The sequence below is a fragment of the Xiphophorus hellerii genome, chromosome 15 (genome assembly GCF_003331165.1).
Source record: "Xiphophorus hellerii strain 12219 chromosome 15, Xiphophorus_hellerii-4.1, whole genome shotgun sequence".
In the NCBI taxonomy this organism is placed as follows: domain Eukaryota; kingdom Metazoa; phylum Chordata; class Actinopteri; order Cyprinodontiformes; family Poeciliidae; genus Xiphophorus; species Xiphophorus hellerii.
The window spans coordinates 11,439,038-11,466,973 of NC_045686.1; the positions used below are offsets into that span (position 1 = coordinate 11,439,038).

The window sequence follows — 27,936 nt, forward strand, 5'->3', positions numbered from 1 at the left end:
ACACAGCAGGAAGGAACCTGATCGAACCGTTATACCTAGGATTTCTGTCGGCTAATGTGTGGTCTGTCAGGTTTTGAAAATGGGCCGACAATCAGCCGACAGCTAGTGTGCGCTGGGCTTTACACTAAGTAAAATGAGGAGGAGAGGGGGGGGGGTCAGTGGAGAGCACCGGAGTTGAGCCTTTTTTCATTCGGTGTCATCAATAGAAAGAGGAAAAGGGCCGGAAGAGACGAGAAATGCCGATAATTAAAATGACGTCGATAGTTTTAATTTATCGCACGATTAATCGATTTACCGTTTATCGTGACAGGCCTACTTGTGGCAAAAGGACATGGGCCTGAATTGAGTTTGAGTTTGTATGTTCTCCATATTCATATGTGGGTTTTCTCTTGGTACTCTGGCTTCCTCCCACAGGACCAAAACATTCATGTTAGGTTGCTTGTCTGCTTTAAGTCTAAATTGGTGGTTGTTTGTCTGTGATGATGGACTAGTGACGGGTCCAGTGTACGCTCAGCCTCTCACCCATTGATCCCCTGTCCAGTGATTCTGGAAGGCTTAAACTGGATGAAACCTGGGATTAGTTCTTAAATCATAGTAGGCTGGGTGCCCATGCTGTGATTTTTGCAAGAGAGGAGTTGTCTGTCCACATTCCAGACATCATTTGTTAAACTGCATGGATTACTAAGGAAGTAATGGCAATTGTTGTCACTTTTAATTAGTTTAAAGTATTTGTATGTATTTGTTTATTTTTGGTAGGTAGGCTAAGTTATGGGGCTCAGTGTTTGCCAAAATTTTAAAAGGTTAAGGTTTAAAAATTGCAGAAATGATTTGTTACACTCTTCCTCTGGTTGAAAGTATGTTTTATATGTCAGAGAATGAGTGTTTTATCTGTCCGTATGGAGCACATAATAGAGCAGTATGTCCCTGCCCCATAAATTCAGTTGTTTAGAAGTATGTCTGGAGGTTAAAAACAGGGATGGTCATGATAGAAACTAAAGGAGCACCTCCCATTTCTGATGCGAAGCGATGAGCAACATGTCTGTCACTGTAGTCCCTGTCCAGCAGATAGCCAGACTGGCTAACCAGCTAATATCAGCTTGTTCCCTACTGTTACTTTATAAGGAACATATTTAGAAAGAGCTGTAATATTGTAAGAGAATATCATACCAACGCATGCTTAGATGTAAGCAACCCCAGAGGAGACTTTGAAAAGTTTGAAGAACAACCCAAATGTAGAACAGACTTGCTAGAATCAACGGTTACAATCAGATTTGGCGGGGAAAACAAATTTTTTACAGGCGCCACGATTCTCACTCTTGTTTGTCAAAAAGATGATGTTCTAGTCAAACAGCTGAAAATAATTAAATATATTTATGACACATCTTTTAGCTCCATTTATAATAATGATTATTATAAACACAAATAAAGTTGCATTGACAAGTGGGATGTGTTTTGGACATGACCCACTGGGAAGAGGCCTGGGTTCAGACTTGATACTTTCCCAAGAGATTCTCTCCCATAACTGGCTTGGGAATTAGTCAGACTCTCCTGAATGAGCTAAAATAGTTGGCTGGCAAACAGGGAGGTCTGGGAACCTCTGCTGAGGCTGTTGTCCCTACAACCTGATTCTGGATGAGTGACAGAAGATGGATGGATAGTTAAGTGGATAGATTGATGTGTTGATGCCAGTAAATCATTACAGACGACTCAAACTGTCAGGGTTATGTAATAGTTATGACAGGCCGATTTTGTACTCTACTGAACGACCACCAGAGTGGAGAAAACACAAATCAGCAGGTGTAAGAAAACCTGCAGTTATGTGAAAATATACTGTCTTTTGTAGATTAGAGCTATTTAGCAACATTTTTATCTATATAATGTACAACTAGTCCCCAGAAGTGCATGAATTGACTGTACCATATCTTCATTAGTTAAATTTGATGTGATCTTTTCCCCCAGAATTATTTATTCTGGTTTAAAGCAAAATTGCAGCTTATACTTGTTGCAGTGTCCTGGAATCAATCCCCCCTGCTAGTTGCACTTTGCTGTTTCTCTCAACCATCAAACACACTGGAGGAGAAGAAGAAAAAAGTCCATGTGCCAGCTTTCCTCACTTGCCCAGCCTTGGTGCGCTTTCAGATCCGTGCCAGGAATTCCACTGAGCTGGTACTCCCACAAGAGTTTGTAATTTACAGCTCTAGTCTTCAGACCACAAGGCTTTTTTTTTGTTTGTTTTACCAAGTTTCAGGTCACCATAGCAACTAAAAAAGTACAGTTACACATTTAGTACAGACCATTGCCGTGGCACTCTAAAACAGTTTGGTATCTTCAGAGTTATACGTTTATATTGAAGAAGCGTAACAATCTTGATCCTTGTGGTTTTAAAAAAAATTACATGTAGTTGGTATGGCTACAGGTATAGTGCCTCGCAAAAGCATTAATAACCATTGATGTTTTAAACATTTTCTCACTTTACAGCTCCAATCTTCAGTTTTATTTCTTATTGGAATAAAACTAGTACATACGTTTGAAGATGAAAGCTGGAGCTAAATACATGGTAATGGTGTAGGAATATGTGCTGGAGGTTTCAAAAGTCTTGATGCTGGGACAGAAATGTGTTCTCGATGGAGAGCAAGCAGATGCTCTCCATTTAGAGTCACTTAATATATTAAGTCACAGTTATTATGATCTTTATCTGCAAAAAACCCCACAAATCAATGCGGAATTTTTTTCTCACCTCAGTTTTGTGATACTTTTGCATGACAATTCTGTTTTATCATTCAGAGCTTACTTGACCCTGAGCATGATGAAAAATGACCATACATTCTCACACACATCATGATCATGGTTTTAGATCTTACTTTTTTCACACCTCTTAGAGTCTGTAAAGGCTGGTTCTAAAAATGTATTCTGTATCTAAACGAAGATACAGTGGCTGCTGTAAAGTCATAAATGCAGATAAGGAGCTCCTTTGTTGGAGAAGATGTGTAGGCTGTGTGGAGCTGAAACTTGAGCTGTAAGAAGTGAGTGGGTGATGCCCGGTGGGCAGGTGGAGGGATATCTTCACAGCTGGGACAACAGCCATTAGTTCATGAGGACTCAGTGCTACCACTAGGATCTAATGAAAAGGCTTTCAAAAATAAGTTTCAGAGGTTGTCACCAACTATTTAAAAAAGAGAACTTGTGCCTCAATGAGTTTTTTTCAATGGTTTATGTCTTTCAGCATGTCTGTTTGAGAAAACGTACCTGCTACCGTTATCATTTGTTTAATGTAAATGTTATTCTCTTATTTTTCTGCTCCCCCCACATAAAGTAGCGGCCATAGCGAGAAACAAACATTCACTTCGTGATAGACTGAAACCTAGATTGTCTTGTGCAGTCTGTGGGGTCTTTGTCCTTCAGTGTTTGTCACGCTTGGTGTTCCTTGTGATAAATGTAGTTGGATCCTATCTAGTTCGACCTTACTTTCAGCCAGTCAGCAGCTGACCTACATGTAGCTTCATCTCTGAAATCTACAGGCCACTAGCTTCTTGGAAGGACTGCACTTCAAGCTGCAGATTTTCTTTCAATCTCTCCTCCGTGTTGCCAACTTGGTTGATTTAATTACATTTCATTTTAAAAACAAAGCATCAAATGGTGTTGCAGATTGTTTTGGTACCTTTAGTTGAATTTTGTCAAAGATTGGTAACAGAATGAACTATACATCTATGATGACTTGCAGTTATTTGTTTAAGCTTGTCTGAACCCAGAAAAGCCAACTGGCTGTGATCCCCAAATCTTACTTGAATCTAAGTAATCACAAACTTTATGACTGTTGTTTATTTGTTTGGTTCCTGGACCCTAGACCACCCTTGTTTCACTTCATGTGCAGAAATATCTTGGTTAACCTTGTAGACAGCGGTTTGCCACAAGTCAGAGTGCTAAGGATGCTTACACGCACTATTTCACAAAGTTCTGCTTGGATTATCTTGTAACCCCTTGAAGGTCGGTTATTCTGTTTATTCTGTTCTTGTACTTTCTAACTTCTCATTCCACAGTGCAGACAAATGTAAAACGGCAGCTAGCATCCTTGTCTTGTGTTGTAGCTTTTCTCAATTTTCTCATCATGCACTCTAATAGGTTGTTTTCAATTCATTATGTTATGAGGATTATATTGCATGTCCCACAAGGTCTTTTGACAGAAGGATATGAAACTGGGAGGCTTGATAACTTACAATAAACACATCCAGAGTTATGAAAAGTATTTGCTCCCTTAAAGGTTTCTTCTGATATCATTTTTTTTACTGCACTTAAATGTTTCAGAAAATCTGCATAAATATAAAAACAGTCTTCAAATTGTTTTATTTATTAAGGGAAGCTATTCGAACTTACCCTGTGTGACAATGTCATTACCCCACTTCCTTATCATGAAGTGAATTAATTTAGTTTGGCATACCGAGGACTTATCAATGTTTTGGGAAAATCCAAATCCATATTTATAAGCTTGGAAACAACGGTGAACCTTCCCAGGAGGAGTGGCCCACAAAAATCACTACAAGAACACATTGATGATTTATCCAGGAGGCCAGAAAGGAACTCACAACATCTAAACCTCTGCAGGTTTAACCTTCCTCAGTTAACTTCAATGTTCATCATTAAACCGACCAAAATACACATTGGTAATCCGTAAAGACATTTGATGATATATTTCTATAGAATGGTGAGACAAAAGTCAAAGTTTTTGGATGATGTGTGTTCTGTTACATCTTTTGTGGCAAAAAAATGTTTTTGAGAACACGATATCACGTTGACATTCAAATATGGTGATGGTACTGGTCCCAGGCTTCCCAGTTGACTCTGGCAAAACCTTAAACAGGCTGCTTGGTCTTACAATCCACTTAGATGAGTTTAAAATTAATCTTTAAAGAAGAATGGATAGAGATGCAAAATACTCTTTGCCAGATATCTGAAACCTTTAAAAAACCGTCTTCCTGGCAAAAGTCTAGCGTCCTGGTATTAGGTTTAAAAGACAGTCACTTGTTGATTTGGATAATTTAACCCCTAATGAAAGAAATCATAATTTAAAAAGTAATTTTTGTATATAGTCAGTGTTTTGTGTGACATAAAAACTTGTTTGATCTGAAACATTTCTGTACCAGAAAATCAAACTTGGGAGACACACCAGGAAAGTTTTTTTGTTATTGTCCTGTAGTTAAAATTACCATCCTTTTCTTCTTTAGCTCTCATTAAATTGTTTGCACCTGTTTGACATGTGCTGTTTTATTGTCATCTTCCCCGGCTGAGCACCAGACAGGAGTATTTGGTTCCATATTATCTTTGGGTGTGGACTATTCTGTTGTGTCAGAACTATTATTGTCTCTCTGAGAGCAAGAATGTGAGCGTTAACCAAACTGAGGGTGTGATATGTCACCCTACGAGCTCTGTTGCTTGTCACTGTTCCCTAATGCTAGACCTGGTCTGTTGCCACAGGGCGTGCCACAGCTGATGTATCTTCATCAGCTGTGTGAGTTGGTGTGAAAGAAGGTTAAAATTCTTGCTGAGAAGTAATAATCGTTTGATGTAGTTAAGCTATTAGGATTAAAGATTAATGTTGTCATTGTTATGCCATGGGGGAAACAAAAATAAATTCTTAAAGGGCTCTGTCATCCAATGAAAAGTCAAACTAAATAATCTTAGCAATCTGGGTTTTTTTCTTACTCTCTGGCTTACCTTCACTTTCTTTTACGGTTCAATGAGAGTTTTCCACTTTGGGAAATAAGTAACCACACAGCTGGATGTTTCTATATATACATATATACATATAAGTACAGAGGCCTCTGTGTTTGCTTTGGTCTCCAGGGTTGTTGCTGGATTTGGCCGCCTGGGAAGGGGGAGTGACTCGAGCTAGTACTGCAAAAATCCTGGCTGGAAATTTGGGAATGGAGGCTGAGGCCAAAACATCTCCCCAGGGTGTGGTAGTGTGTGGGACTCTCTGGTCCATGTGCTAGCTCCGTTCTGACTGTACTCCACCCTGCACACATGACATTTAGAGTCTTGAGAAGAAGGGCGGAAACGGCACAGATGATCCGTCTTAAATTGGCTTCAGGCACATACTGAGTTCCCTCCTTTTTATATGACGTTTGGACACGTATTTTGTGCAACTTGTCTAAATCATTTGTGTCCCCCCTATAAAAAAAAATGCCTCATTCAAACGACTGAATTATTTTCTCAAGATAGGAGTTTCTAAAGGGAGCAAGTTATGATTACTACTTGATCTAGGACAAATAAGTTTATTTTTCATAAGTATTTTCATGGATTGAATAAGTAAATCTAATCCTAGTCATAGTTAAATTCTAAAACTTAAATTTTTTCAAAGGTTTTTTTTAAACATTGTTTCTGGTTGAATTGACTATTTGGAAAGATGACTAATCAAGCTCACATAATTCACTGGCATCTTGTTAGAAGTCCTTTAAACAATAGTAGGAACATCACAATGGGGCATTAAAGCTGTTTTTAAAACCTTGATACGTTGATATGAGTAACCAGCCAATCCCTACTTCATAGTGTTATCCTCAAGAGAAAACCCACCCATCCAATAACTCAATGGGAAATTAAATTGCATATTGCTTAACAAAAAGAGTTGGAATACTTTGCAAAGTTGCTTTAGGCACTAAAAGGTTAGTGCAAATTAAATGTATTAACTGTTATTTATACAAAGTGTAGCTGTTTGCATAAACCTTTGCAAAAAAAGGAAATAAAAATGCACTAAATGTCAGCATGTGAACAGCGGGTTAAGAAGTGTTCAGAAACTGTTGCCAACATTAATGATACCCATTGCTTTTAAGAGTTTCTACTTTGAACCTTAATATGTATATAAGGTTGTTTTAAAGTTTCCGCTGTGATTCTAGACAAATGAGGGTTTGGGTGGAGGAGCTTTCCTCTTTTATCACTTATCAGTTTTGGGCATAGAGCCAAATGAGTAGCTAACTATGGTTTCTTGGGCTTGTTTTGAAAAAAATCTTATGATTTTCTGCCATTCATTTAGGTCACAGGTAAATTCTTTTCAGTCAAGAGTTAAGGATATTTTGGTAAATTTTATTTACGATTGTATTTACTTAAATTTGTAAGCATGGTTCTGGTGAATTGGTTCTGTATCTTTGTGGGCCAACATTAAGTATAAAATCAGCTCTTTTTTTAAGTCGAAATGAATTACTTAAACTTGTACTATTTTTTTAAAGTAATGAGACTTTAATTTAAGAAGTAATTTCTGACACATGATGTCAGTTGTTGTTTATGTTTTTATGGTTTTTATCAGTTAAAAAAGTAATACAAAAAAAGTAAGTACAATAAAAGAGCTGCTGCAGAGTATTTAAAACCAGCATGTAATTTAAAAAAAAAAAAAAAGGAAAGAATAATGCGTTATTTTTGTCAGGGGCATAAAGTACAGTCAACCTGGAGGCATCAGAAAAAAGAACGAGAAAATAAAACTTTATTTCTTTTTGATTAATGATGCATTCAACCTTCATGTCGACTTTGCCACAGTAAGGACACAACCCTCTGTTTGGCATTATGCAGTTACGAGTGTTGTTGACTCTGATGGTAAGCTTGTTCAGCCAGCAACTAAGAGAAAACAAGAAAATACTTTGAATAAAAGAGCAATAGAAAACTGTTAAGATTCTGACATTGACACCAAAGGAGTTTGGCCTCTGTAATAAATAAGTCATCTTTTTACTCCGACTATTTTCTTTATGGATTTATTCTTGAACATTTTGATTAATAGTGGTGTAGGGGTTTTGCAGAGAACAATGCAGCATGTAAAGGTTCCTTTGAGTTCCTGATTCCTTCACTGACTGCCAATTCTAACCTCACTTAAGCCATCTCAGCTTTCTGAGAAGTTACCAGACCAGATGCTTTGAATCTCAGGCATGGGAAGAACTTTTAATTCAGTCAGACTCTTGAGAGGAGTTGTGCTCCCTCCCTTTGCGCTCTCTATTAAATAAAACAAACAAGAAAACAAACATTCTCTCTCCATGTCTGTCCTGTTTCACTCAACCCCACCTCTCCATTTTCACCCTCTTTGCGTGGGAGTAGAACTGTTTGTCCTGTTGCTCCTCATTGACTGAAAACATCAATGGGCAAATGGTTCCCTGCTCTGCTACAGCAGCTCACCAGCCGACTGAGTGTCAGAAGTGAGGTCATGGCTGTGACGCTATTTGATGTGGTACTTCTGTAATTGCTGTTTTTTTTTGCCGTGTTGCAAGTTTCACTTTCATGTAAATGTTATTTGAAAAGGTTGTAGCTGCCATGTTAGCCACTCTAATTGTATTTATCTGCTTTTGTTTGCTGCAACAAGGGAGTGTGAGAGCTTTTTTAGTTTTTATTTCATTTTTATAGATTAAATAGACAGGTTTCTAGCTTTTTCTTGTGTTTTCCCCCCTGTTTCTTATTAAATACTTATGTCATTTAAGTAAGTATTTGGAGAATAAATGTGTAAATACAGGCCGGTCCACCCAGCACCCAGTTTAACCCACCCAGTGTACTTGATGCACTTCTCTCTCACCTCTACTTCCTCTTTGTTTTGTTTTTTTATTTTCCTCTCTGACTCTGTTACTACCACCACCCTGTCTTCCTCTTCCGGATTAGTTGTTGTCATTTCTTTCTCGTGCTCTTTATGCTCTCCATTCTTTTAATGTAATCACTTTTCATTATGAATCTAAGTCGGTGGATGTCATGGAGAAAGCGTAACTTTTTTAGAAAGAAGGGGAAGAACGAATATAGCCTCGACCTAGGTAAGGTGATTTTCACTCTGTTGGTAGATTGCGCCTCTTTTTCGTAACGTCAGCGGTGAAAATCTTCTTGGGCTTCTTTGGTCATCCTTTCCTGAATCTTAAGTGTTTCTGTGTACTTTCTGTTTATAGCCAGTCAAACACAATGCAACAAATTTTTTTAATAAGTATATGGTTACGTAGTGAGAGCATTTGCTTTACATCAAACATATAAATACTAGGCTGCCATTCTGATTTGGATTTAAATTAACAGTCCTTGCATAGAAAGAAATGTAATTAAGCATTAAATAAATAAATTTTGGTACAGTTTTTTATTAAAAAGCTTTGATGGTTTCAGTATTATCTAATTTTGTAAAGCTCTAACCTGCTGATTACAATTTTTTGTAAGCCAATCCCTTCTTGCCATGATTGGTCACTATTTAGGGAGCAGAGGAAATGTCATACCATGTATGTGTTAGTGGAGCTGCTATAGAACTGGATTTGACTCTTAAAACTATGTAAATCAAAGCAAAAATTCTGATGCTGACATGTTAAAATGTCTGTAGCATCTCATATTAGCATCATCTAAGGGTTGTGTGTGCATTTCAAAGAGAAAATATATCTTAACTTTTTCTCAGACAGCTTTGCTGTATTCATTTTAGCCTTCCTGTTATCTGCTAAGATTTTTCTCCATTCTGACTTTCACACCCAGAATTAAACTGGCTCACCATGTTGTATAAATAGTTCTGAGTAACTTTTTGCATCTCTGTGCTTCCTCTGAATGTAATCTCACTTTAGCATGTTCATGGGTCGTCGGTAAACGATGAGATGTTTTAGTTTCCAATCATCACTGATTAAGCTGAAAAATACCATTCTAGTAACTCTCAAAATGTCTTTGTAAGTCTAATTTTTTAAGTTCCCCTGTTGGTCATCTCTTTGAAATTCATGTTAAATTTCAGTCCAGATGCAAAACACTGCTTCAGATTGATGAGAGTATCAATATTTGTTTTTATTACACTGAGCTTTCTTATTTTACCCACTCTGAGTGTCATATTGTGGTTTTACACAAACATTAATGTAATTTACAGGCCTATCTGTTATGGTAAAGTTGGACATGTTTTGTTTCAGCCAATCAGGTGAGTTGGTTTTTATCAGACAAATCAAAAAGTTAATACCACCACTATTGTTATATCTTGAGTTTGGGATCGCCTACCCATCTCTGCCGGATAGACCCTCCTTTGTCTTTTGTCTTTAGCTCGTGACAGCAGCAAACACTGTAATTCTGCCAGAGCGCTTTATCTGTTAACATCCTCTCTCAATCTGTAGTATACGACTCCCCACACTTGGCTTGCTCTGTCCTGTCCTGCTCAGCCCTGATTCCCTTTTCCCTTTCATGGACAGTGTCCCTCTTTCCCTCCCTTCTTGTTCTCTCTTTGCTGCTGCTGCATTCTTCTGATCTTTACTTCTCTCAATGGTCAAGGAGTGACCGATGCAAAGGAGAGTGACCAAAAAGGCGACAGGACTATCTGGGTGTAATTTACATCAATATTCTTGGACTATTTGGGTTTGTGCTTTTTTTGGTTTTCACCGCTTCCTCTTGTTCAGCACAGCCGTTACTTATGGGCAAAGATGGCAGAGCATGAGCTCAGACTCAGAGGTAGGAACTTTTGACAGTTTCTGTGACAACCAGTTTTCTACATGCGTAATAGATGTAAACTTCAGATATTGGTGACAAAATGCACAATTGTGGTGCTTGTGAGTGATCAAAGCGCTTGCAAGCTTTTGAGTAGCAGAATGAAGTGGTTAATTGCAGTTGTTTCAAACATTTTAAAATGTTTGCATTTGCAGGATATTTTTAAAAAAAAATAAACTTTCTGGATATTTTTAGATTAAAACTGCTTTAAAAAGAAAAATCTTTAAGACGCCATTTAAGTTAATTCTTCAATGACAGTTTGTTTCATTTGCTTTTTTAAAGACATAAAACATAATTAACACCTGAGGTTTTTAATTGCTCTGAATTAATATGTTGAAATTAAACTCGTACACACCAACGGTTTTTTATCCTCTCCTTCATCTACTCCATCAGTACTTTCTAGTTAGTTAGTCTCTAGGGACACAACTTTTCAGTGTGCTCGAGGCAGCCCTGAATTTGAGGCTTTCTATTTTCACTCATAGCTAATAACAGCATTTCATGCACCTACATGGACCACAGGGATACGTGTTAATCTCTCCGGACGTTCAGTGTGTTTTCCCTACAAATTCCTGGATCACCGTGAGGGAAGAGTGTCAACAAGGCTGCGCTGACTGGGGCATGCTTAGACAAGTGACCACTGAGGGGAGGAGGAAGGCATGCATGGGAAATTATAGGAATTCTGTGCATTCCTATAAACCTACTAGAATAAGAATAATCCATATCTCAGACAACACTCTTCAAATATGTTGGAGCTGTTAAAAAATTTACTAATTGTACTTATACACTTAGTGCTTATATGTGCAGAGCTTATTTGTTAGAATGTGTTAAAGTCTGACGTTCAGAGTATCTGCTTTAGATTGTCTTTTACTTTTTGTACATTTGTACAGTAAATTGAGAACAAACTTGAACTCTGAATCCCCTTCATAATATAATCCATTCTTAATCCATAATGGGTTTTGCCTCTTATTGCCGTGTTAAATGTGCAAAGTCCTGATCACCAAAACTTGATGTGTTTGCATAAGTCAGTTATCTGAAACAGGCTGATGGGACGCAGCGGTTGAATATTTGATCTGCAGCTCTTGCCTCACTGTGCTTGTGCAGTCTGTTTATTTCTCCTCACTGGACAGATATTATATCCCTACCATATGACCAAGTGACCTATAAAGGTTGTGTTTTTTTTCCCAGGAAAAGTTGGACAGCTCTGTGAAAGTTTTGGTGGTAGCCCAGAACTCAACAGCAAAAAAGACTGAATTTAAAGGGACAATGTGCAAATCTTTAAATGGATCATCTGAATAGAAAGGGACACAGCTTGACTGATTTCCTCTGTAAAAATTAACATGTATGTAAAGGAAAGACTTATCTGTAAAAGAGTTTGCATTTTGTTCCAGCCACTACTTCTGTTTGCATGTAGCACACATTAATGTAAACCATCAGGAGATTTAAATGTAATGATTTAGTTTATTGCATGTATGACACCTTAAGGTAAATCATAAGAACACAAAAGTCAATCTTCATGAATTGCAATGTCGATTTAAGGATTTTTAACTTATTTACTTTTATTCAACTGAATACATTTTTATGCGTCTTTAAACTGCCATGAATATCATGTGTGCTCTGTTGGAAAAAGCGTAGTAAATATGCAGACTTTTCGGAGTGAATGTTTTGGCAATAGATTATAAGTGCTCTCCTGTCTTTTAAGAAGGCTTGAATCATCTATAATGATAAAACTTAAATGTACATTACCTCAGTCTTATGCTGTTGCGACTGTGCCAGTGCTCTCCATTGCAGTTTGTGTGTTTTAGATAATAAGACCCATTAAATATAGCCTTGAGGTATGTCTTCTGTCCTTAACTTGCTTGGGATTTTCCTAAGAATATGTTCTGTAATTTTGTTATTTAAGCTTCTACAGTTGAAACTTTTATAGCTGATTCAGATTCACATGTTCCCTCCAATTATGTGCAGAGATGTACCTTGTCCTTGCTTATTAGTGTGTTAATATTGTTCTATGAGTATTGCAACTGACTCCAAACTCCAGTTTGTGAAGGGGTTAAATTACATGACTATTTTCTTTCTTGTTCATCCAAACACACACACACACAACCTTGCCACTACTTTGATCTGCAGTTGGACATTCCTGTGCCCTGGTGAGAAGGTGAAGTAGACAGATTGAGGGGCGCTGTTCATGAATCATGTTTATTGTCTTGCCAAGATAGGAAGGTACAGAGCCAAGGAGATCTGAGTCTGCAGGGACCCACTCTGCAGGAACCTCAGAGGCTTGATTGTGGTGCTGATAAAGCTTTAAGGACGGGAGGCCCTATATGGAGCTTCCAGAAAAGGAGAATTGATATTGTCTTGGCAACATACCTGAAGAAAACCTGTCACACTTTTACTTTGTATGTGTAGTTTTTTTTCCCTCACTATTTTAAGAAGAGACAAATTAATGAGGCTGTTGTGACCCATTTCTAGTTTTTGTAAAGTTACAAGAACAGCATTCAAAATAAGTTTTCACTGTAAAACAGTTGTACTGTTACTTAAAAGCAAAGATAAATTATGGTTATGGAGTTCACATTTTAAATTGTGTTTTACATCTTAGATAAACTACTGGCAAAATTAGTCTGGTTAACATTGTTCTGTGGTGAATAAAGACCCTGCCAGCATTTCCACATGTTTCATATCATTGGAAATGATCCTTTTGAAAGATTAACACACTTGTTGTACTTGGTATACTCGTTTGGGCCACCTTGTTTTCAGCCTAATGCATTTCTTTCTCTGAGCATGAATGGACTGCTAACGTGTCTTAAAAAGCTTCTTTCTTAAGACCGTTTTGCATATATGTGCTTTTTCTGGCTACATTTTTAGACACGTACAAATGACTAACTTTGAGTCTTCCTCCCTCAGTTCGTACTTTCTAACAGAAAATGTTTTGTTGGTGTCTTTTGGTAGTATCTAGCTATGGAACATTCACAGAGTGGAAAAAAGTTTTCTTATTTTTGTTGTTGTAGCTGACTTCTGATCACCAGTCAGGATAACTTGGAGAGTGTATTGCATGGATAACACCTGATGGTAAATCATAGATTCGTAAGCTGAATACATTTTTCTTGTGAATGTCAATTGTCTTTAAATTCCCATGGGCATCATGTTTGCTCTGTTGGAAAAAGTGTTGTAAATATCCAGACTGGTTGGAGTGAATGTTTTGGCTATAAATTATAAGCATTTTTCAAAATTATCTTATCTGATAAGATTTCTCCTTCAGCTTATCAAGCTGAAAAGTGTCCTATTCTGTTCACCATCCAATTTTTAGTGCATTTTAAGCTTATGCTGACAAGTTCTCCCTTTATTCTTGTTTTCTATCCTTTTTTTCTGCCATAGTTTTGCTTGCATCAGTCACAGCAACCCAAACAATATCACCAAAGCTATAATCTAGCTGTAACATCGATACTTTTTGTTTTGCAAATGCATAATTTTTAGGTTTTATTGTTTATCTCTCGGAACTACTTTAAAAGACGGATTGCAAAACTAGACAACCCGCAGACATTTAGTACTTCCTGTTTTTCTTTTTCTTTTTTCCCCCACCTATCTGATTGTTCTGCTTATTGTTCCTGACATCTCCTGAGATATGGATGCCGATTTGTGGTGATACAACTCTCTCAGTATCATGGAGGTAAAGCTGTCTCCATTGGAAAAGTCGGAAGCCATCTGGAACCTGACAAAATAAATCTCTTTCCGTTTCCTCACTATGTCACCCATCCTTCTCTGGCCTCTCCATCCGTTACATTCTTGTTTTTATATCCGTTTCACCCAGCCAGCGACTGCAAACACACTTTAAACACTTCAAATAAAGGAGGTGGTCACTGTGAGCCCTGATGAGTTTGACCTTTAAACCTTTTTTCCAGTTCATCCTGATCTACAAACCGCTAGGGAAAGTGTTTTCCTAAATTTACATCCTGGTAAATTTTTCTAGAAAGCCTCAGAAAACATAACCTCCCATCATGTGGGGATGCCGTGTTAAAGAATTGTTCAGCAGTGTCGCACTGATTGCTGCTCCTACAACTGATACTTTGTAAAATCTTTTTGGCCAACAGTTGTGTAACATTACCCAAGGTTGGAGCTAGGCATGTGCAAAAAAAGTTTTATTATAGGGTTAAAGCAATTCACTAAGAGTGAAGCCTGCAGCAAAATTAATTTTTTCTAAAGTCACTAATTTTACCATAAATGTCACGTTAACTCGTGAAATCTGAAAACAAACAAGCAAAAAACCAAACAAACCATCTTGAATATTTGCAAACATCCAGCTAAAAGTTAGATTCCTTTCTATTGTTTGCAGCAGCTTATGGAATCTGCCAGAAGTAGATTACTCCTCACTCAGAGTTGAGCCTGTCACGATAAGCAGTTATTCGATTAATTGCATGACAAATTAAAATGAGCTTGACAATTTCCATTGATATTTTTTTAAAGACATTTTTTTTACAGAGACATCATAATCTATTTTATTTATGGTTTCGGTTGTGTGTGGTTTTTATTTTATTTTTATGTATTATTTCAGGTTTTTGTGTTTTATTTTGGATGTTTAGAATATCTTCCAGTTCCAGAGGGGGGGGTGTTCTTTGCAAAGTTAAAGTTTATTGGACTTTGAGAGGGCAAACTTGAATTATTATGCCATTATTAAGATTATTATTTTTGTGTATTGTATAAATCTCTACCTGGGGTGTTTGAGTAATGACAAGGGCACATTAATTGACAGTGCTGATTTTATTTTTCATACTCTTTAGGTGCACTATTGAAACGCATGAGAAAGAAAATAAACTTGGTATCTTTGTCACTTAATTGACTTTTCTGTGGTGTATCCAAGCTGCTCTGATCTATTACACACGCCAGCCATCGCTCGGTCTCATCAAAGCAGCTGACCCTGAGCCTGAAACACAATGAAGCCTTATTGGAGAGCCACGTCTCAGAATAAAGGAGGAGCAGTGAAGGAGGGAGTCGAGTGGGAAGAGAATGTAAAATATGTGTACAGTCTGACTATTGGAACAGTATAAATGGGTACGGGTGTGTGCACACAAACAAGTAGGTTTGATGTGTCAGGCTTACGTCTGAGGTTGTGCACGCTTTGACATTTTAGGGCACATAGTCAAAATGTTCTTTTTCTAGCTTAATTTGTTTCCTGTAATTTTCTGACGTTTGTGGCACATTGATCTGGATGCTTTTAAGCCATAATTGCCTCCAGTTACAATCATCACTCATCAGTGTGTCAGTGGAAGAGGGTGGGGTTGACCTGAAGTGAAGTTGGCCCTAAAAATAAATGTGTAGAGTTAAAAAATAACTGCCTCTCACAAGACTGAGGAAACTAACTATCCAAAAAACTTTCCCTACAGATGAGCATGACTCTGTACAGAAGAAAACATTCACCAAATGGATAAATGCGCAGTTCTCCAAGGTACGTGAAGCACTGGGTACAATAAAGATTTTTGTTGCTCCTCTTAAAACACAATAGATAACGAACCTGCTTTCTCCAAACACAGAAAAATTCTATCAGCCTCAGTACTGTGACTATCCTCTGGCTATTTTAGTTTTTAAATCCGAACATTTGTCTTCTGTAATCTCTGCAGTGCAGCTCTGCCATTCACAGACGAGTAGACTAAATAGTTAAATGTTCACAACAACTTTGTTACAGGTGATGAGCAATAAACACAATTTTTGCCTGGTGGATTTCTCATCTCACTAGTGTGCCTACCAACCATTTTCTTTTTTTTTTTTTTGATATATTTGCTGTCCAGCTTAGATTTTAGCACAGTTATAAGTACAGTAGAATGGATCCACTCTGACTTGCTAGATTTTCATCACTGACACTTGAAGCTCTGGGTCAAATTGCTCTATTTGTTCCAGGTAACAAGCCATTTACTGAATGGTAGTGTTTCAGTTGGTTTTGCTTGATACTTTGGTATTTTTGCTTAATTATGCAAATAAATAAGCATAGAAATGATTGCATCTCATGTAAGATCTTATCAGTATTTGCTGTAGGTTTAAACACTTGTCTATTATGAAACAGGATAGATGCGAGTGTTGACAAACTAGGAATAATTTCCTGCTGGAAAATGTTTTTTCTGTCCTGAGATCACATATAGATCATAGTTTTTGCTAGCCTCCTTTTTGCTTTAATTTTATTTCATATTCAGCCCAAAACTAATTAACTTGTTCCTTTTTCTTTGTTTTCTCAGACAGGAAAGACCCCCATCAAAGATTTGTTTTCAGACCTGAGAGATGGAAAAAAGCTACTGGACCTGTTGGAGGGTCTCACAGAAACTGTCCTGGTAGGTTTGTCCACTGTTTTTTAAACATGTTAAGAAACCGTAAAATATTTCCTAACATCCACTGTTTTCTATTAAAAGAATCTTTGTTGTTTAGGTCAGTAGTTTTCATCCCATCCATTGTATACTGTAGGTGTTAGCCTGCCTCCACACACTTGATTTAAATGAGTAATTTCCAGTCTTCTGCAGTACTCGATGAGGAAGTAATGCATTCCATTGATCCAGGTGTGCAGGGAAACATATGAAGAACAGTGGGTCCTTTATATACTGTTATGCTTTATGCAGTGGTTTTGTGGTTACATTGCTAATTTAAGAATTACATCAATTTGATTCACAATGTTCACAATTTCAGTCTACGTCAAATTTTTCTAGAAATACTGTCTTCTTCCCCTGAGAAAGCACTCTTTGGACGTTAATGTTACTCAACTTATACATTTATTTCTTGGTTATTTTTTTATTTATTGTATGTCACATTGTGTTATTCAGCAGCTAATTAAAATTGATATAAAATAGATATTAGTGATTTAAGGAACAGATAATGCATTCATTATCCTTGTGAAACTAAAAAATATGATTATTTTTATTCTATCCCTCCTCCGTCCATCTTTGATTCCTTCAGCAGAGTATCATGTTTCTTGCACCTGCGGTCATGTTTAGTGCCAGCTGTCTCTTTGCCATATGTGATGGCACATCGATATCCACTCTGTCTCTCTGATACTGGAATCCTAATGCTATAATTGGGTGTTAATGAGTGGTAGAGGAATGTGAAGACTTAAAAGGGATTTGCAGTTGGCTGCTGTTCATCCAGCCATTCTTTCCATAAGTTGGCCCATGGACAATGCTGATAGGATAATGGGTGTGATGAATGTGCGGTGTAACACGCTACGCTGAGTGATGACATAGTTTTCCTCCATGTAGCATTTCACTTCCTGTTATTTATTCTGTTCCTGAAAGGACTTGTTTATTTAAGGTGGATGAATGTTAGTGAATGTTTCCCCCTCCTGAAACCAGCATGAAAAGTTTAATGTACTACAAAAATAAACAAGAGTAGGAAATGTTTGTTGTCCGTATTCGTTTGATTCCTGTTCCTTCATTATGGGTGGTGAGCGGTGAATAAGCTTTTGGCTCATTTCAGCTGCATTTCCTGTTTCTCAGACCAAAGAGCGCGGTTCCACCAGGGTGCACTCCCTCAACAATGTCAACAAAGTGCTGCAGGTTCTGCATCAAAATAATGTGAGTTCTTGGTTTTTCTGTTGTTGACACCATTTATCATCAAAAACTGAAACCTTTAGATATGTTTTTTTAATCATGTGAAAAAAATGCCAAAAATTTGGTGAAGTTTCTTAGAAGGAAATTATATTTAGAAAGAGGAAATTGTGATGATTCTTTTTAAAGAAAATATTAAATCTTTAATTAATCCAGATATATTTTTACATGTATTTTTTTAAATTTTTCATCCAATAACTCGTTCTCTTGACAATGATTTAAATTGTTTTAAACTTTGCTGGGTGACGTTTTTCTTTGTTAGCCAGTAAAGCCTCTGCAGCCCATCAATCATTCCTTTAATGTCTCTCCCTGTTTTTATATATAGTTCTCTGCATAATATCTTGACCTAAACAGTGGGAGCCAAGTGGAAGGGCAATCTCATAGGAAGCAGTTGAGTCTGGAGGTTTAGTACGCTGCTGGGTTTTGTCCTGCAGCTGCCAAAGAAACTGTTAGCTGGTCACAAGTTTCCCTGAGGAAATGTTGTTATGCAATAATATCCAAAATCTAAAGTGGATTCATGTTGTTTTTATGTTTTAAATCATTAACTATGCCAGACTTTATTTGCAATCCTGATGAAACCTATAAAAGGTCTTAAAATATATCTGCCTTCTGGCATAGTTGTTCGTACCTCTAACAATCATTAAAAAACAAAATGCAATTAAAGCATTTCTTAAATTTACACCTCAAAGATGATTAGGATTTTTGTATTTTTTTTTTTTTTTAACTAGATACTATTATTAAATTTTAAACCTTAACATAGGACATCAACAACAAAACAAAAACAAGAGAAAACACATCTGATGTAGGTTATTGAACTTTTGGGGGTTAATATATGGAAAAAATGCTATATTCTTCCAGTGGTGGAAATAGGTGCAAATAAATGTGTTCAGTACTGTGAACACAAAATTCTTTCTGTGTGGACAAAATCCAGTTTAGTCTAATTAAGTCAGGATTGGGGTCAAATGTCCGCTCTACATGTAAAGAAATCACTTCATAATTCAACCAGACACATTTGAACTTCTGTTCCACTTGATGACTCTAAACTCAGACATATTTACATGTAAACCTAATACTCTTTGCCTCACCCCATAGGATGAGGCCCACTTTGGAAGTTGTGCTGGTGTAATGTAATGAAATGAAATGAAATTAAAATACACTGGTTAGATATACTTGGCTATAACTGACCATACAGTTCTAGAAAACATTATTTATGTAGATGCAGTTGCATTGTCAACTCAAAAAACACGATACATAATTTGATGTTACTTTCAGTGTTACTGTGTAAAAGACACTCATTATCTCTTCTTTCTTTTTGTAGGTTGATTTGGTAAACATCGGGGGGACCGATATTGTCGATGGAAACCACAAACTGACATTAGGCCTCATCTGGAGCATTATTCTTCACTGGCAGGTGAGAACTTTCCACACTCATACTGCAAGCATACACAGTCTCATTAGTGTTTGCTTTAATAACTCGCCGTCCACCAATGTTCCAGAGGGACCAGAAAAAACGATGATGGAAATTCTGTATCAAAGTGCACAAATGCGTTCATCCAAGTAAACATGCTAATCATTCAGTGCTTTGTCAGTTTGACTTGCTGAAAATATAAACAGCTGCTTTTTCTCTGAGGTGGTTTCTGTTGCTTTTTTTTTATTGTTCTTCTGTTTGTTTTAATACCACAGAAGACAGTTTTGCTATTGAGCAACTTATTCTTGTGAATTTATTTTTACAATATTGATGATAGTCACATTACTTAGGATATACCGTTTTGATCTATAACAGAAGAAGTTTAGTGTGATTTAATCTCTTTTCAAATGGTGTATGTAATGCATACATAGGGTATCAATTGTATGTGAAAATGTTTAGAGTTCTTTTGTTTTTGTTGAGTTCATAATATTTGAGTTGACCTTTGTTTCCATTTGCAGGTGAAAGACATCATGAAGGATGTCATGTCCAACCTGCAGCAGACCAACAGTGAGAAGATTTTGCTAAGTTGGGTACGACAATGCACGCGCTCATACTCTGAAGTCAACGTGCTGAATTTCACCACAAGCTGGTGTGACGGACTGGCCCTGAACGCAATCCTCCACCATTTCAGGTGCGGACTCTAAACACTCCTGTTATATAGACAATATTTTCAAAGGATATACAGTATATAAGCTTTATTAAAATGCCAGAAATGTAAAGGTTTGGTGTAAGGTACTGCAAAAGCTGCAGAAGGTCATGGTGACAGGTCAGCATCTATAGGGGGTGTGTGTGTGTGTTTGTGTGTGTGTATGCTGCTCGACTTGTTCTGTTTAGGCTTGCTGTGTCACTGTTTGCTTACTCTCTGTGGGCTGTTGCATGTGAAAGAAAAAAAAGGGTTAAAGGGGGTCAGGGATGTTTTCCCCCTTATGTAATCCCTTGTCCTTAGTAATGGTGACACACACTGGCCTGGGCGCTGTGAGAACGACCAGTGTTGGTTTAGACCTGGGCCTAGACTTTAGTTGGATCACTGAACACACATTCCTCACCCACATCAGCCACTCATCCCCCCCCCACTGCCTGCACTGCCCAGAAACCAGCCTTTTTTGTACACAACATAAACTGTTGATAAAATGTGAAATTATTAATGACTGTTCCCATTTTCATTGTCACTGTTTATGCTTTTTTCCCCCCTATTCTCTGACTGTATTACTGGTTTTCTGCCTATCTTCAGGCCAGAAGCGTTCAGCTGGGATCAGGTGGTCAAAATGAGCCCTGTGGAGAGACTCGACCACGCTTTCACCTTCGCCAAAAACCAGCTAGCTATAGAGAAGCTCCTGGATCCCGAAGGTACCGTTTTTATTTGTTGTGCCACATGTTTCCTGGCAAAAGTATTCACATCGGTTAATGTTTTTCAGATTATGTTCCATTCCAACCACATATGTCTTTTATTGGGATTTTATGATGTACACCAAAACAAATTAGTGTATAATTATATAGTGGAGGCAAAACAATTAATGGAAATATTTATTGCAAATTTGTGAAATGAGTCTGTGGGATTTTTGTAATTTCTTCATCTAAAGCTGTCATGTTGACGTCTGGAAAGTCACAAGATTGGCAAAAAAAAATCAGTTAATTAAATAAAGCATTAAGAAATCCAGAGTTTGCCACAAATCATGCAAGGAGGCCAGCCAACATGTGGAAGAAGATAGTCTAGATGCAGAATGCTACATATGGAGAAAAGCTCATTTTGATGGGAAGCCTGATGAATATAAATGCAGTCTCAATCATTGAAGGAAATGCATTAAAGGCTGAAAAACAGTTTTCACAGTTTGTGTTTACATTCCAACAAAATGTTAAGTCAAAGTGTATGGATACTTTTTCAAGGCTTTGTAAAAGACCCAGACTGAACTATTTTGTAGTCCCTGATCCATATTCTGTTATGATGAACACTGCTTTAAACTCCTGCCAGCTTCTAAAAAAAACTCAGTTTAATGCCTTGAAGTTGTTTCAATCTGAATTGCCTCATTTCAGGTATAAATGACTTTATATCATGACTCTCTACACACATATCAACGCCTTTTTAAGTGGTTTAACATGTTTCAACCTGCTTTTGTCCCTTTGCATATAATCTCCTCCTGTTACCTTTAACTACTATTCCTGTCTGCCCACGCTTTTTTTCTTCCTCATGCAATTTTCACCTCTTTATCTCCTCTTTCCAAACTCCTGTTTCCAATATTCACTTGGCATCTTGATTTTTCTGCCTCCCCATCTGTTTCTTTTTCTCTGGCCTGCTCATTTCTCTGCCTCAGATGTGGCGGTGCAGTTACCAGATAAAAAATCCATCATCATGTATGTTACGTCGCTGTTTGCCGTGCTTCCCAAAGATGTGAGCATGGAGGCTATCAGAGAAGTGGAGACACTGCCTCGCAAATACAAAGTGGAGGCTGAAGACTCAAATCCAGGACTCAGCAAGCAGGTACAATATAAATGTTTTATTATACAGGAGGGTAAGAGCTTTTCTTACCCTGTGGTTAATTCTGGGCTCTAATGCATCAAACTCCTGTTAGGAAACCAGCTGTATATTGTCTCCCTACGTTGTCAGCATCAGTCACACCTCAGAGACTAATTCCAGACAAAGACATGACTTTAATATTCAGTCTGTGCATTTATTTGCAAGAAAATGATTTTTGAATAGAATTGTGGCTGCTACAAGCATCAAGGTTCACTGAGGTTGTAAGAAGTTGTCTGCTTTTTTGTTATAATGTTTCCTGTAGTTTACAGTGAAATCCTTTTATTGTGATGTTGTATTTTGCTATATGAGCGATAGAGTCACAGCCAGCTGGCTGAAAGTTGGCACTTATATTTTTCTTCTTTATTTAATAAAAGCAAGTTTTGTATGTCTCAGACTATTTCTGGTTGAGAAAAACATAAATATTAATAGCAAGGAAAGTAAAGGATTGCCACCACCACGTTTGTTAAGGTAACACTTATTAAAACTACAGTTGACAAGCTGTGAGCTGACTGCAAGCTTTACTAGATCAGATAACCCAATCCATTCCTTAACTTGTTATAAAGATCTGCATTGCAGGTCAAACAAGCACATTTTTTGTTTGCTTGTTATTAGTAACATAAAAAAATGTAGTGAAAGTCACACCAACATATTGCAAACGGCAGTTATAAGCTTATTAATCAGTCTGCATGGAGTTTCTCATTCAAAGAAAAGAGGTGATAGGGTCTGTTACACTCCGAAAAGATGATACACTGACGGTCACACTTGGTCGACTTTGAGGAAAATAAGGTAGAGAGCAAAAATAGAATCAGAGTGCCTCGACGGAGCCCTTCTGAACTTCTCACAAAGAGACCACGAGTACATCTGTTTTCCACAAAAACTCAAGGTGTTCTTTTTTGGATGAAACTTGTGATGGACGGAAAAAGACCCACAGCTGAAACACAGCTTTGCAAATAGAAGCAGATTTGGTCCAAGCCACTCTTGCAACCCCCCCCCCCCCCAAAAACAGAGCTTTATCACATGGCAATGTTATTGTTTTTACAATAAATCTTACATGTTTGTGTAAAATACTGTCATGCTATTACAATAACAAGATGTAATAAGTTATTACAATATACATATTTATCGTATTAAATTTGAATAATTTAAATTTTTTTCTTGCATAAATGATGTAGTTTAGTTTCCAAGGAGCTTCAACAGCCCCTCCTGTTGATCAGGTCAGACTCATTTTTCCTCCTGTTCAGCCCCATGTGTTTTAATTTCTCTCTTGTGTACATATTATTGTCACAACAGAGTCTAAGCTTCTAAATAAGAGCAAAATCTATTCATGGTTCAATCCAAGAATTAAATAGAGGGTACAATCTTATAAATCTTTACCCCTTTTCACCTCAAGCTGGTTGTTTTAAGTGTCAAACCTGTTTTGGTTGTTGCATTACTCTTGTTGCAGAATCATTTTCACACTGTCTGAATGATTCTCACAAAGCAAACCAAAACTCTAGTGTGTAGTGGAACCAAACTAACATTTTTTTACTTCAGCTCCAATGTTTAGTTTACATGTAGTTTGAGGGCTATTAGGATTATTGTATTTTGTGTGCTTCTGGATAGAATGAGTCACCCGCACCTTTAAGAACAAAAAGCAGCTGCCTCCATTCTCTCCAGCTATGCTTTTGAAAAGCACAGCAGGCATGGGCAAATTGGGAGCAGAACCATGACTCACTTCTCTGACGTTACACAGCAAACCATGCTGTACACTGGAAACATCGAGCTGTAAATGGGATGGAAGGAAATAGGGGGATGAATTGGGGAGAGTAGAAATCAGCTTGCTGCTGAGCTTTAGTTTGTCGCTGAATGTACTCTCCTGCTGATTCTTAAACTTGTAATCTGTGCACAACAGATTACAAGATTCCTAAAAATCTCCCAAAATATCTCTGGACAACAGGGACTGCATTGGTTAACTTTTTTGCCCTTTCGAGCCAGCTGTTTTGACTTTATCCACGGCACAGCTTCTGGTCAGAAAATCCCCAAACCACCTCTTAGGTTTTTATTACCTGTGGGCAAATACTTAACACACCCTGGAATGGACTCTGGAAAAGTCTTCTTGAATAATACTCTGATTTGTTCAAAATGAGATTTACGTTCCTGGGACATTTTTCCACCCATATGAAGTGATGCAACTGGCAGCGCAACTGACTGCATTGCAGTCAGTTGCAATGCAACTGGAGGAACAAGAAAAACCCATTTGTTTTATTTGCAGACATGTTTAGAGGCCCCAGCAATGATTTTTGGAAAGGGATTTGTTGTTATTTATTCCTTAAGCACTTTATATTTTGATATTGTTGAATGAAAACATGACAAGGATGTGTAGTATTGCATTATATGACCCATAATCATAACTGTAGGATTTATGAGGGCAGCGACAGAGTTAAGGAAATCGTCTGGTGATAATAAAGCTCTCTTTTACAGCCGTGCACATCTTTAAATAAAGCAATGGTTAAGATTCCTTCTTCAGTCCCTTCCTTTGTTGTATTTCTGTTTCTTAAAGCAGCATCAGCACAGTATGCTGTTGTTTTTTATTCCAAAATGTCCAAAAGGCCACTGAATATTTCCAGATCCTGACCTTTTTCTGAGCTTACTGCTCAGGCCTCGCCACTGTGTAACTCCAGCCCCCAAAACAAAGGTCCATTTAACTTTTCACTGTATTAGTCTCTACACACCCATAAGGATTTCTGTAATGTTTGACTTGGCATGCTGACTGCTGCTGCTGCTGCTGCTGAGGGTTTATCCTGTTCAGCTACAGACAGATTAGCCGAGTTCCTTTGACCTTCCCTTCAGGAAAAATAAATTGTAAACCAGTAATGCTTTCTCTGAATGGCTAGGAAAAGACATAACTACTCTTAAATTTATAATTAGATAATTTTTTATTTTGTCCGTTAGGAGAAGTGCAATTTGAACTAAAGCTTTTCTTAATTTTGTGTGTATGCGTCACACAACACATTTTTAAACCCTTCTTTCGGATTTTCTCCTTGTTTCGCGCCAGACGGCCTTTTCATCCATGTCTTTGACTGTATATTCACCCTCATCTTAGTTCCTGCTGGATACTTTATTGTTTTGAAGCACACATTCAGTCCAGAAGTGTAGACCAACCCTTTGCAGTGTACTAGGGAGACCTCACAGCATCCCATAATAAGCATGCAGTTTTTTGACCCAACAGAGAGGTCACTTTGTGCTCTCCAAGGCTACACCACCCTTTCCTACATGTCTATTTCTATTTTAAATCTCTTCAGCTGATGTGCACAGATGCAACTAAAGTTAGAAATAATGAATGGAGAGTGTGCACTGTGTTTTATAGACATTATATTTGAGATGTATTGGTTTATTTTGGTTCTTTCCAAAAGTATTTGTACCCCAGGAATCTTTTCACATTTCATTGTGTTACAGCTACAAACCTAAATGTGTTTTATCCAGATTTTATGTGATGAATCAACACAAAGAAGTCAAATGTGGCATGGAAGAAAAAATGTCTGGTGATCATTTTTAGGATTAAAGCATGTCCCAGAAAGATCTTGGAAAAACTCATCCATGCATTTGTCTTTAGTCGCATTCATTACTGCAACAGTGTTTTCACAGGTCTGCCTAAAAAGTCAGACAGCTGCAGCTGATTCAGAATGCTGCTGCTGGCGTTCTCATTAAAAACAGGAAGATAGATCACATCACCCTAGTTCTAAAGTCCTTAAACTGGCTCTCGGTAGCTCAGAGACAGATTGTAAAATATTATTGTTAGTTTAGAATGGTTTAGAACCAAAATACATGTTATTGTTATGTCAATCTACTAGACTACTCAAGTCTTCTGGTTCTTGTCTGCTGTTCATCCTCAGAACCAGAACCAAACATGGAGAAGCAGCATTCAGGTTTATGCATCACTAATCTGGAACAAACATGCAAAAAAACTGCAAAACAGCTAAAACACTAAATTACTTTAAATCAAGTACGGTGATTAAATGGTATTTGCCTCGATTTAGCCTTAAATCAAGACTAAAAACTCACCAGTTTAAAGTTTCCTTTGATTTGTAATAACTGGAGCATTGATATTTGATGATGATTATTCTTGATGATTTGATTTGACACAATATTAAGTTTGTTGCTTGTTTCATAAGTGGTTATTATTTTATGTTTTTATTATGTAAAGCACTTTGAACTGCATTTTAGCCAAAATGTGCTGTACAGATAAACTTGACTTGGTGTTTACAGCTTAACACACTTAGAGGCCGAAACCTTTGTAGATTCTTCACAAAATAGCACATATGTTTCCTGTGGTTGCACTGTCACAATGTGAATAAGTTTTAGGGTTGTGAAAACTTTTATGAGGTCATAATGTTACAAACTGGATGAGGACCTAACTGGACGTCTATATTTCAGACTGTGCAGATGGAAGAGGCAGGCAGCAGCCCGCGACCCAAGACCCCCAGCACCCTGACAGAGACCGAGGGGGAGATGGATGGCAGCCTGCTGGAAGTGGACCTTGACAGCTACCAGACAACTCTGGAGGAGGTTTTGACTTGGCTGCTGTCAGCTGAGGATGCACTGCATATTCAGGATGAGGTGTCGGACGATGTGGAAGAAGTTAAAGACCAGTTCCACACACATGAGGTAAGACAACTCGGATGGACTCAAACACTGTAATTTAGCTTCTTGTCTCTTTGTCAGGCAGAAGCAAACACGTCTTCAAACTGCAGAAAAATAAAGCATGGTCTTTGAGGTTACACTTTAGAATAAGGTGCTCTGCGGAATTACAGAAGTTTAAAGATTTGTGATATAGATTTGTGTATATAAGATGCAGTGCATATCATGCTTGACGTGCCCACTGGCTGTTTTGTTGATATCTGTCACTCTTCACTTCCAACATTATCTGCCAGACTGATGCCTCCTAACCAGCAGTACATGCTCTGTACTTGTTGGGAATGCCAGGAATTTTACTGTGTGCCATGGAGCACAACTCTCCATAGGCTCCCGGCCCAGAGCTGACTGGCTGGCTGACTTGCTTGCTTGCTTGACATGGGGGCGTATTTGCAAAGTTTGTGTCTGAGCATGTGTGTGAAGGGGCTTTGAATGGATTCCCTTGGCTGAAATGCGACTGTTTGTGAAGCTGAATGCCTGGAATCCAGGTCAAAGCAGAAAGCTGGTTGGGAGACACAGAGCAATGAGATCTAAAGCCTCTTTAACAGCCAGGCTTATCAAGTGGCTTAAAATGAATTCTGCTTGTTTCAGTTTTGTTTTTACACACTATCCACTAGCAGACACTAAACGATAATTAAAGTTCTCAGAAGGTATCATTCAAGAAGAAATCTTACAGAAATGGATATGAAGTAAAGTCATTAGTTGAGCCTGCTTTCTCCAAGCTTTGATGTAGTTTAAGTTTAGATTTCAGTTTAGCATGTCTGGGATGATGGAACATCTTATGTTCAGGTTTCACCCATCTCAGTGCTGAATTGATTTGAATTTGAGGATTGGGAAGTTGTCTTTTTACTTTATTTTCTTTCTACTTTCTTCAATGCAAAATTACAACTGGCAGCAAAACACCATGATTCTGCTACCATCATGCTTGACAGTTTACAGTATTAAGTTGAAAACTTAACCTTCACTCTGTCAAACATCAGTCTTAAAAGTTAATCTTTGTTGCCCTTGTCCAAACTTTTCCCCAGTCATTTGGCTTGACTGTATGGGCAGCTGAAAAATTCACTCAAGCTTTAAATTGCTGAATTTGCTACAGGTGTTTCCTTGTTGATCAGTATCCTCTTCGTACATGGAGATTGAAACCTTGCTTAATGGACAGCGATAATGGTTTGTTGTCAGGTGGTGTTCGTGGTCAAACGAATTTGGTTTAATTTGAAGATGACAGAGTGAGTCAAATGGTTGAAGCTTGTTTTGAAATGAATAGATCAGGTTCCTGTCAT

General features: G+C 37.7%; 1 protein-coding gene and 1 long non-coding RNA gene across 8 annotated transcripts in view; one reads left to right on the top strand and one right to left on the bottom strand.

Annotated features, from left to right (window-relative positions):
* The window catches only part of dmd (dystrophin), a 195,984-nt gene that overhangs the window by 4,240 nt on the left and 163,808 nt on the right, over positions 1-27,936 (top strand). For 6 of the 7 annotated variants that reach the window (XM_032585802.1, XM_032585810.1, XM_032585809.1 and 3 more), the window contains exons 1-9: positions 8,645-8,768; positions 15,810-15,871; positions 16,653-16,745; positions 17,898-17,975; positions 19,327-19,419; positions 19,935-20,107; positions 20,708-20,823; positions 21,786-21,952; positions 26,402-26,632. In XM_032585802.1, the coding sequence (XP_032441693.1) occupies positions 8,687-8,768; positions 15,810-15,871; positions 16,653-16,745; positions 17,898-17,975; positions 19,327-19,419; positions 19,935-20,107; positions 20,708-20,823; positions 21,786-21,952; positions 26,402-26,632 (1,095 nt within the window). In that variant the 5' untranslated portion in view covers positions 8,645-8,686. Of the gene's footprint in view, positions 1-8,644; positions 8,769-15,809; positions 15,872-16,652; positions 16,746-17,897; positions 17,976-19,326; positions 19,420-19,934; positions 20,108-20,707; positions 20,824-21,785; positions 21,953-26,401; positions 26,633-27,936 lie in introns of those variants that run through there. The other variant, XM_032585804.1, reaches the window with a different exon arrangement.
* Positions 7,326-25,947, bottom strand: LOC116734427 (uncharacterized). The gene is made up of 4 exons (XR_004342222.1): positions 25,824-25,947; positions 21,543-21,552; positions 13,147-13,154; positions 7,326-7,337 (listed from the first exon to the last, which is right to left on the bottom strand). It is a non-coding gene; the product is annotated as an uncharacterized LOC116734427 (long non-coding RNA).